The 12,142-nt window shown below is 26.9% G+C and overlaps 1 protein-coding gene across 1 annotated transcript; it reads right to left on the bottom strand.

The window, feature by feature from the left end:
- Nucleotides 1-7,296: 7,296 nt before the first annotated feature.
- On the bottom strand, nucleotides 7,297-8,365 carry LOC137832028 (S-protein homolog 5). Its single transcript, XM_068639992.1, has one exon. It carries the CDS (start codon nucleotides 8,094-8,096, stop codon nucleotides 7,665-7,667), a length of 432 nt encoding a protein of 143 aa, XP_068496093.1. The 5' UTR covers nucleotides 8,097-8,365; the 3' UTR covers nucleotides 7,297-7,664.
- Between the last annotated feature and the right edge of the window lie 3,777 nt (nucleotides 8,366-12,142).

Below are 12,142 nucleotides of genomic sequence, written 5' to 3'. Positions count from 1 at the left end.
CTCTTAATGCAAAATAAGTGAATTAAATAAGCAGCATTCAATTTCATAGCTACCTTCTAGCTAGCTACATGGGTATAAATGCCATTATCTTAGTTTATGTAATTTTGTCAGACTTTTATTCATGCTTTCATTTGAATTTTGGTTCTCCACTAGTAAATTTCAACTAACAACTAAATGTGCACTTGTTTTCATCTTCTCCCAATTAAATGTAGATTTGAATTCATCACCATATATTCCATGTTATTTTCTAAGTATGAAGAAAAGTTTTTGTTCTTGCCAACTATTTATACCACCAAATACTCATGAGTTTATGTTATGTCTAAAATATATATTGTTTTATTTTTTTCAATGTTCTAAATCTTAGTGTAAAAATATAACAGAACCGTTATGGACGTAGGGCGGTTACATGTCCATGGCTAATAGTGATATGTTTTTATTTAAGTCTTTTCGTACTTTTTGGTTTAAGGTTGGAAGACTGTAAATCGTCTTGGATGTGAGACGATGAGAAACGACTATTAGATAAACTTATTAATCGTACCGTAATTTATGGGTGAACATTTTAGAATGATTAGTTACAATTATTTTAATATTAGAAAATAAATTACATATCATTACTAATCCGACATATTTTAAGAAATGTAAAATATAAAGTGAAAAATCCTCGATAATAAGGAAAAAAGAAAAACAAGGGAGATACTATTTTAAAATTAATGGAAGTCCTTTATAACAAAAACACATTAATAATTTAATTGTTGATAAAAAAATTAATCAAGTTTTATTTATTTTATGATTGAGTAAGACTGGAAAAAAACAATACCAAGGGAGAGTTATTTTGAATATACTATTGTTTCTTCTTTTTTTTTACAAAGTTAAAGTACAAGTTTGTTTGATTACAAAACAAAACAAATCTTAAGAATAGTTTTTTCAAAAGGGAAAAACAAATTGGAAAATTCTTAATTGCTCACATAATGATGGCTTCGCAACTATCCTTGAATTTTATTTTTCGTTTAATTATAAAGCTTATGTGAAGTAACAAGCAAATGTGTGTTCTTCATTTTACTGAATCACTATCAAAAAAGTTGTTGAAAGGTGGATTCCATGGCATAAAAAGTGTATATTTTGACAAACAAAGTTAAATGAAAGAAAAAAGGAGATAGGATTGTGTGGTAAAGACAAAGATGATTATTGTGGAGTGGTACTTTGTTCAAAAGTGTAGCACATGCAAAGAATAAGTTCATCAATGGAAAGCACTTTCCATATATCATACCAAATTCAATTATTATTTACTGTATATTTTCTCAATTCACAATAAATTATGAAATAGAAGAGAAGAAAAAAAATCTTTTAATTTTTATTAAATATTCACATTTGAGATTATATTTTATATTATAGAAATAAGAATAAATTTTACTTTATAAATTAATCTATAAAGTTGAGTTAACTTAAAATTTACTTTCTAATAATTATTTATAATTTCTTTATATTTTTTTACCGTAGGAGTCAAGTAGCTTTTGTAACAGCGTGCCTTTTTTTAAAAAGCCAACAGAAACATTCTTTCTACTACAGTACCATTTTTCTTTGATTTTTCTTCTTTCACTCTCTCTCTCCATATTCTCTTCTCTCCCTCTCTTTTAATTTCTCTCCCAATCTTCATATATTTTAGAATCTTATCATACCACGCTGTAGCTGAGGAGTTAAGAAACATTTCTACCCGATCAATTTTTCAAACAGAGTAAGTTCATTTTTACTCTAAATATCCTCTGTTCTCTGTTTTTCCTTAGGATTTAGTCATCAATCTTGGTGGGGTCAGTTGAGAAGTTTAATCCTCTCAACTTATTATATTATATACTGAATTTTTGTTCTGTTTGGATAATTTGCATTAGGCCCGTAAATCTTGAAGCTTATCCAAACGGTGGGGAATAAAATTTTAAAAGTTGCTTGGAAAGCAAGCAATTGAGGTAAGGGAAGTTAAATTTAATTTTTAATAGCACCCTAGGATAGAAGATCTGAATGCGGAAGGGACGTGGTTCCAATATTCAATTTTTCTTGCAGAGATGTTGTGTGTTTATATATTGGGTTGTTTGTTTGTATATTATTTAAATTTAAAAATATTATATTTTGATGATTTAGTATTAAAGTGTTATTTTTTCTTATGTCAAATAAACTTTTGAATATTGTGGATCACTTTTTGAATGATATTGTATGACGGAATGGTATGAAATTGAATTCATACATTTGGGATAATGTATGGACTGATGTTTGTTGTGTATTAAGTATTGATGCCTATGTGGTAACAAAGATCTCCGAGCTTCACTGATGATCTAAGTCACATAGACTAAGATATCAGGTGGTGAGAAGCTGATGGGGGAGTTCATGCACACCGTGACATATGAGATGCACGGCTTGGGTTGTATTGAACTTACCCTGATCCTTTCTGTTGGATTCGCTGGTAATCTTTGGATCAGGTGTTAGTCTCTGGTAGGACTTACTTAATACGGGTATTCCGGAAAATGTTGTTTGTTGAATGTTCTGGATGTGTAGATCCATGTGAGATCTATGTGATTGTTTATTGTTGAGATTTGAAGAAAATTGAATAATTTGATAAATTGATCATGTAATTTGGTTTTCTCTTTTGATTTAATTGTGTATATTATAAAATTCTATTTTCACTAGCTTACCCTTGTTTTTCTTGCTGTGTTTAAACTGCGGTGACTGTACTATGTACACGAGCAGATGACCATACATGTGCAGGAGAGCCTTAGAGGTTTCAGAGTTTTATTTTGAGTTGTGGATATGTAAATATTTGTATTTCTACAAATCCTAATCATGTATTAGGAATGTTTTGAAAAACTTCAAATGTGTATAGAAATGTGTAGAATCAGTATTGTAACAGTTAGATGTGATTTTCCGGGATGTTACAGCTTTGGTCTTTTTTTTTTCAGTCTTTGTCGATCAAATCTAAAATTGCACAGTTAATATAATATAAACGATTATTACTGTCGACACACAAATTTATAAATGACAAAAAAAATCTCTCGCACTAAATGGAGGACAAATCCATTTTTTAATAAATTTTACGTAATTCATCCCATAATGTGTGAGGTATCAATAAGAAAAATTCCCTAAGTTATAGACATTTTGGTTTTATCTTAATTTATTGTTTTCATTTTTTATAAATAACATTTAAAAAATTAAAAAATAGTAAATTTAGAAAACAAATGTAACTATTTCTTTAACAAGGCCAAAAAAGAAAAAAAATAGCCTTATTTATTAAATACACTTGACGTAGTTGCATGCCCCATCATTACCCTAATACAAATCTCATTCTCAAATCTTCCTCAATATCCACTTGTGATTTTTTTTATTATCATACCAATGAGAAATAAAAAATAATAAACTTTATTTATAATTGTCTTCCTGTTTATTCAAATGAAAATACTGAAAAGTCGTTATCAGTATCAGTATCATGAAATGGATTTTGATTTTAGTTATTTTCAGTTTGTATCCACAGAAAGAGAATATAAAATATGATAATCAACAAAATTGTTTACATATCATTGAGTAGAAGACATTGATATCTGTTAGTCATTGATGATTTTAGAAGTTATGTATATCCATTTTGCTGATAAATAAAAAATAAAAAATAATAATAATGTATATCCATTTCACTTTAATTCATTTTTTCTAATAAAATAAATATTTCGACTTCAAATTTATTAAAATAATACAATTTAAAATTAGTTATAATATTCAACATTGAAAGTATGATATTTTTTTTATCATGAAATCTTGTTTTTTAACAAATATTATATAATATTGTGATTTTTTAAGAAATACTCATTTACATAATTTTTAAATAAAACTGCACTCCTTCTTAAAAAAATCCGTGAATCGATGATTCACCCTTAAAATAAATAAATAGAAAATATTTTTTAAAATAAAAAACAATTAATCATCATACTAATTTAATTAAATATTATTTTAAAAATTAAAGTATTATTAATATTTAAAATAATTTATATTACTAATAAATAATTTGTATCTAATTAATTATCAAAATAATATTTTTAATAACTATTTTATAAACGTTATTTTTTTTTTCAATATGACTGTCTTCACAATTAGTCAAGGTCGATTAAGGCTATGAAAAACAATCCAACTTAACACTAAAAGTTGTTTTAAATTGTACAGAATCTAAAAAAAAAAAAATGTAATTTAAATACGAATGTAATTGATACTTAATAACATAACTCTATCTCAATATATAACATAATATTGCAAACACAAGCATAATTAATTAGTTTTATATGAATGATCTAAATATTCATCAGTGTTATTATTGTACAGAGACTGAGATAATAAATTTTCTTTAATTAAGATGTCCTTTTCTTCAATTTCTAATTTTCTGTGTTTGGTTTTCGATCTTAGGTCTTAGATGGAGAATATATTGATAAAAGGTTATTTAAAGACTTAAGTATAGTAGTTGAATGTAATAAATATAATATATTTTTATTTTAATTGTTGTACATATTTATAAAATATTGTCTGGTTCTTTTACTATTGGACCATAATAATTAACATGTATATTGTGATTAATATTTGCATTATTTAATTTTTCATATAATTTATCTTATGTTAATCTGTGTTTATTTTATTTCGTTATTCTTATAATAAACGGTGAATTTCAGGTATGAGTAAGTTTTCGGATCCGTTCGGTCCTAACGATGAAATTAGAAGTAACTTACCTATTATATTAATCACTATAAAAAAAAACCCTCAATAAAAGTAATATTTGATTAAATATGCTACGTGTGTATGAAATAATAGTGTTCCTAATTAAGTTATGAATAAATTGCAGTGAACACACAAGTTTATTGGAGTTTATTCAGTGAAGACTAAAACGGACTAGTGTTATAAAATTTACAAGTGATGGTTATTTGTTTTAGTTTGATAGAAAAGTAGCAAGAACATTTTTTTTTCTGTAAGCTTTTAGGGAAATGTTAATAATCTGATTTGAAGAAACTAATACAAAACAATTTCCATAAATTTATTTATAAAAAACCAATTTTAATCTAGAAAAAAATTATTTCACATTTTTTTTTCTAATTTCTCTCTGTTTATGAATAAAAGGACCATTAAGTTTGTGAATAAAAGGACTCACCATCTACTATAACTTTTGATGTTTTCAGACGATTAAATAACGTTTAGACGAAAGGATTGGAATAAGTTTTGTTTTTATTTTTTAAATTACATAAACTAAAAAAAAGAAAATCCAAAGCACGTGTCTATTTTTATTCTTTGAGAGTTATGATTATAGTCACTTATAATTTGAAAAAGTGACTCCAGAGTGATAATATTGAGATGATTTTTGCTGACTTGAGAAAATTTCTATTACAATAAAAATCAAAAACAAAATTTTAATACATAAATTATTCGAACAACATAAACACAAAATATCTAATCATTGCATCAATCCATGAACTTAATATATAAAGTTTTGATAATAAAAAATGGTGATCTTATTATCCCAAACAAATAAGGATGTGAATGAGAGAATGTGTTTGATTATGAGAGTGCATAGTTTGTTGTTTAATTAGGAACATAAAAAGCTATGCAAGAATTGTGGGTGGTGATGGAGGCACTTGTCTTGTTGTTGTTGACAAGGCTATGTCCAAAGAGTCACTCACAACACCCATCATATACAACACTCAAACCCAATCTTGACCAACTCATACTTCAGATACACTTTTTTTTTAGAGAATATTACATTATTTACTTTTGGAATAATAAAAATAATAACCTAAAATTTTGTTAGAATAAACTCTAATATAATTTTAAAAAGTTGATTTTAAATCTAACTCAAACTTATAAAATTGATTTATAAAGTAAGATTTGTACGCATTTATTTATATATTTTTTAAATAAAAGCTTTAATGTTAGGTATCACTATACAACTTGACCTCGACCTCTGAAGTATGCTGACACCTCAATTAACAACCATCATTTGTCATCGCATAAAAAAATATTATTAAAAAAGAAAAAAAAGAAAAAAAATACAAAAATATGGGAGGGTTATATTAAAACTCATATGTTAAAAAAAACGATACATAAGTGGACTATATTTATTTATAAAGAATTTTAAGAACAAAATAAATGGTATCTTATTATACCAATGAAAATATTATTTATAAATAATTCCTAAATTAACCAACTTATCAACACACGCGTTCCCTGAAAAATATGAGTAATCTTAAATTTGATTTTCTCACACTAATTAAGACAAGTATTCCATCGAAACATCAAATGAACATTGATCCTATTAATAAACGCAACCCAAACAAAAGTAAAATTACATTCCAGTCAGACACGCACCCACTTATATATTATGAAATGTTCTTATTCTAGCTAAAGTGAGATTTCCAAAGTATATATTATCAATTTAACTTTTATTTGAGACAACAAACTAAAATCAGATAAACACTTTTAAATTATGTTTATTTTGCGTAGTGAAAGAGAAGAAAAAAAAAGTGTTAAATCTGGGAACGTGAAAAACAGTTTTGAATAATAATTTTGGTGAGGGAATCTATTGGAATTATTTGTTTATGTAAAGAGAAACATCCCCCACCTTATCATATCGGCAATGATGCATCTTATTGAGCTTTATCTCACGCGTTTAATATTTTAAAATAAGAAGAAGAAAAAAAAAGCAGATGATAAGATTGCATAGTAGTTGTTTTGGCAGTAATGTGTTGTGAAATTGACAACTTCATTGTGGCCACTTGTGTTAGTATTAACTATTTGTTGACCCTTCTATTGTACATGCTTCCATCCTCTTTTCTCTCTCTCTCATCTCTTTCATATTCTCTCACACTTTTCAACAACTGCTATAATTTCATCCCAACCCTGTCTTTCAAAACATCTTCTAACACAACATTCTTCTCTGTTTTCTTTAAATACAAACTTATCCCATGAATTCTCCATTCACAAAAATAATCACAATTCAAACTCTTAAATACCATATATTTTATTTATACTTCAAAAAAATGTCTACAAAATTAAGTTTCTCGTGCCGCCGCAAAAGCACAATTTCCTGCATTTATTATTATTATTTGGGACACAGCAGAACTTTTCAAAATTTTAATTTTGCTGGCTTTTGTGCTACATAAATCTTTCACCACTATCTTCTTCTTTTTGGTACAATCACTATATTCTACTTCTATCAGTTTATTAAGTTATTCTTTGAATAAAATTTTGATCATAAGTTCCTTCAAACTAAAAATATAATGAATGCAGAAGTTAGTTGAATGACACAGTAAAGTAACTGCAGAACCCTAAAGTGTCTGCAGATCATCCTACATTCAAAATCCAATGTGGTTTAACACATGTTTTTTCTTTTCTTTTATTTATTAAAAGAAAGGAAACCATAGCTGAATTCTAAAACCAAAAACATTTGGATTCTCCACCAATACATATAATGTTACGATGAAACAAAACAAAAACAAAACTCATCATCACCTTTTCTACACTTACAAAAAGGCCACAGACGTTTTTTTATTTATTTCTCACATAATTATACAAAACTGTTCTGTGCTCAGATCGAAGCAGGGTTGTGATGTAAATCCAAGATGAAGGGGAAAACCTTGGCATCATAGTTTATGACACATTCACCACAAAAAGTCCTTCCTCCAATTAACCTCATCATTGCTGAAATAGAACCCATCTTGAGTAACCATCCAGGAGCACATCCTATGAATCCCACATCGTTCGGTGTCTCGGGAAGCCTTAAACGCCTCGAAACTCTTCCTCGTAGTGTCCCATTTCATGGTACACTTCATGCGATTGCTGCTCCAGAAACTTGGCCTCATCACCCAACTAAAATCATCGTGCTCCTGAAGGGCACGCCCACCGAGATCTATCTCCTCGGAAGAACACCAAATCACCAACGGCACAGAGGAATTGTCAGTGAAACCATTGATCACTCTAACGTAGTAATCGTCGGTGCCCAACAAGAACCTTGCCCTTTGTATTGTGGCCATCACCATGATAATGGAAGAGGCAAAACACAGCGTAAGGTAAACACTCACAGCAAGTTTCATGGTAGAACGAAAATGAATCTGAATATGATATGATATCTCTGTTCTGCTAGCTTCTCAGCCTTTATATATGTGCCTTCCATAAACACTGTGTTTCACCATTATGTGTGTGCCGTTTTTAGTGTACTCTCAATCTTTTTCATTCTATATTCTTCCAAAATCGCACAATCTTATCATTATGTGCGATCTTTTCCTTTCTTGCCACTTTTTTTTTATGGCCTAGATTTGGCTTTTAAAAGCACACCCATGCGACACGAATCCTATTTATACGCCAAGATTTTTCTTCTTCCTTTTCTTTATAACTTCGTATTTTACACTTATGGCAGAAATCTGCATAGTACATAACAACCTCTTTTATGTGTTTCCAATAATAATCAAATTGAATTCTTATCAAACCTTTTTTTATGATTCGGATAGCGGAAATTCTATTCATTCTAGAAAGTTCATCATTGGTTATTTTGTGTCTATGGAAACTCTTTAATTTTATAGAAGTGGAAAAATCAATCTTGTTCATAGGCAGAGTACAAAAGACTAGTTTAACTCTTATGTAAACTTTACTCTTTACAATTTGTCATGTGATTTGCATACTAAGATGATAGCAGAACCAATTAGAAAATATCTTAACAAGAGTTTTTATAAGGCTGAATTACATATCTTAATGTGTAGTGTTTACCTAAAAAATGTTCATGCAACTAATTTTGTTAGACATTATCATGGTTTGAAATAATTAGCAAATAAACCAGTCCCACCATAACTTGACTTCTATATCAGTAAATCTTTATTAGACCAGTGTGTACTGTAACAACTTCTCCAAGAATGTCGAAAGAATTATGACTAATTCATCATATATAAATTAGATGAAATTTTTATTTTGTAAATTAATTTTATGATAGTGAGTTTTTTTTTTCTGATTTCACGCATGTAACTTTTATTTATAGGTATAAAGTTGTAAGAGAGATAACATATAGTTTTGTGCAAGAAGATAAATCCGAAATAGCCGTATATTTTTGGGCGGGGAAATGGACAGCCACTACATAACATTCATGTAAGACAAAAGAGCACAGTAAATAATTTTTAATAGTGATTCTTGGTAACTTGAGACTACTTGCAATCTTAGTTACTATATCAAAATTTTACTATTAGACAAGAATTTTGCAAGCATTTTTTTTAGGTAAAACTTCTTTGGTTTCCACAATAATAAGTATTCTTTGCATCTGTATCTTTTATAAACTACCCAAATATTATTTTTACACAGGCTTCTTCAACCTCAAACTCTCAAGTACTCTTTAAAACAAAACTATTTAGATTTCCATTGATTTTGATAAAAAGAAATGTTGATGAAAATAAAAAGTAAATATACAACTTAAAGTGTTTAGTCTTTCTTTTCAACTAGAAAAATTGACAACACATAATATTTCAAGCAATGGAAAAATAGTAAGAAATGTTTTTTTAAATTAATATTAATTTAATAATCAATATCTTAATTTGAAGAGTTTGGTTAAAAAAATGAAGAGACTAAATGTATCTATTATGAAATGAGAGGTCGAAATTACAGTGGGAGAAAATAGGAGACCAAAATTATATTTTGGCCAAAAATATAAAAAAGGGAAAGGAGTGTATAACAAGTAAAGAGGATGTTAAAAGTAAAGTCCATTCTACATAAATTTCATCACCCTTACGTCTTCTTTGTTTTCCTTTCTTTTTCTGTTGCTCGGGCCGAAGCTCTCCTTTTATTAATTGGGTCGAAGTAATCTTGAATTAACTTCATGCACTCTTATGATTTCTCTTTGCACCCCATAAATTTTCAAAATAGCTACTTTTTCTCATGTTTTCTCTTATAACAAAAGTTGGACTCCAGTGTTGGCCCTAATAGAAAGGGATTTATAAATTTTTGGGAAAGAGAAGAATCACCATAAAAAAAAAAAAAAGTTTAATATTTTATATATAAAAATAGAAAGGTAAACTTTTAACACAAATAAGAGGATGCATACAGAAATTATGGGTGTAGGAAGCAAAATCCCCTTTCCTTTCCATATAAACTTAGTAAATGATAATTGGGTCAGATCTTAAGCTCATCACTGATTTAAAAATTAACATATTTATTTTAATAGTTGATGAATGTGATCATTGAATGTAAATATACATATAAGATATTAAGAGGATATTTCCTTTCAATTTCAAAATTTACAAACTGTGATTTGGATAGAATACTACCTGCACAGTTTTTATTCTACTTTAGATATTTTAGAGGAATTATTTTCATAAATAGGGACAGATAAAAAATTATATTCAAAACTAATACCTTAATTAAAAAAATGGATTTTAGAGAAGATAATAAAAAATAAATTCTACATACAAAGTCAATGATAATATGATTTTACTTTACAGAATTTTTTTTTTCCAATTTATCTAGGTAAATAAATTAGAAATGGTCTAATTTCATATGAGATTTTTGTTAAAAAACTTTTCAGATCATCTTAAAAGAAAATTAAATCGAAATAAGTTGGTTTTGGATTCTATTTGTAAAAGAAGATAAGAGACAATTTACGAGATTATTTTAATCATATAACTTTATTAAGATGGTAGTTGGATTTGAATTATGGCTATGAAAATGCTCTACTAGTTGGAGAAAAAGGTAAAAGTTAGCTCAAAAAGTAAAAGCCATTAACAATGGAAGTAGCAATAGCAAATGTCAACCCCTAAAAAGAAAGAGTTTTAATGGGCCCAGATCTTTTAAACCGTTCTTCACATCCTAAGTCAAAAGGCCCATCTCTGTTACCTTTTTCTTTTCTTTTCGACTTTCACTTTCCATTTTAAAACTATGTATCCTCTATCATTTTTCTTTACAAAGATTACTTTATTCACAAGTTCCACTCAATTATTATTATTATTATTTTATTTTATTTTGCTTTTAAAATTAACCTTGATTTATTGAATTTTTCTTATTATGTTGCCTTAAACTTTAACTCTTATTCACTACAAAAACTTAATTGTTTCATAAAAAGGTGAGAATACAACACTTTTAATATTTTAAAAAATAGTTTTGGTATAATTAAAAAAATAGTATGACTTTTATTCCTGAGTTAAGTTAATATATTGTAATTTAATTTTTTTATTAAGAAACTTTAAAATACTCAAATATGAATAATCTTTCAAAATATTCAAATTGTGCACATGCATTGACAATTTTTGTTTTAGACCTTTATCCAAAGATCACTTATTTCAATAGCCTAGCCCAGTTTCATGCAGCATAAAACCAGTTCTTTCCATTTTTTAACAAATAACATATTTTTGTGATATAAACTTATAATTAATATAAGTGAATTCATTAATTTTAATTTCTTCAAAGGTCTAAGATTAATTTAAATCCTCTGAACCAAAGTTAACGGGAAAAAAATTAGTCACAAATCTAATTTTTAAAACAAATGATCTCTCAAGTTCTTGCCAAGATTAGGAACTTCAATGTGTGAAATTTATGTGAGATGACCTTACTATAACACTTCTCATAACCTCTAATATAAAAAAAAAATGACTATCATTAAATTTGGCCAATGATATTTTAAAGAGGTAAATACAAAAATATTCGGAAAAAATCTTAAAATATGAAAATAGAAATACAATTTTTAGATATTTTAATTTTTTTTCAAGATATTGTTAATAACAACTATACATGAAAAATTAAACTAGATAATAGTATTGACATACAGTTTCTTATAAAGTTAACCAAAATTATTTTTGAATTTAACTTATTTATTGAGATGGTTATTCATATTAATTTTTTTGTCTTCTTTTATAACATTATACATAAAGAATATATATTATTTGATAACTTCTTTCAATGTTAATTTTTAATTGAAAATTTTTATCCAATAAAAATTAATTTTGTTTAATTATTCAATAAAATAAATATTTGAATAACTTCTCAAAATTGTTAAATAAAATTTTTTATTTTAAAATAGCAACTACGTATTTTTTTTCAATACAATTTTAAAAATATATATTTGAAATTGATTTCTTTTAATTAATTACTCATAAAAATAATAAAATTA

This window comes from Phaseolus vulgaris, chromosome 6 (assembly GCF_000499845.2).
Source record: "Phaseolus vulgaris cultivar G19833 chromosome 6, P. vulgaris v2.0, whole genome shotgun sequence".
NCBI lineage: Eukaryota > Viridiplantae > Streptophyta > Magnoliopsida > Fabales > Fabaceae > Phaseolus > Phaseolus vulgaris.
Note: the sequence above shows the minus strand (reverse complement) of the source record. Positions and strands in the feature narration are given on the sequence as shown.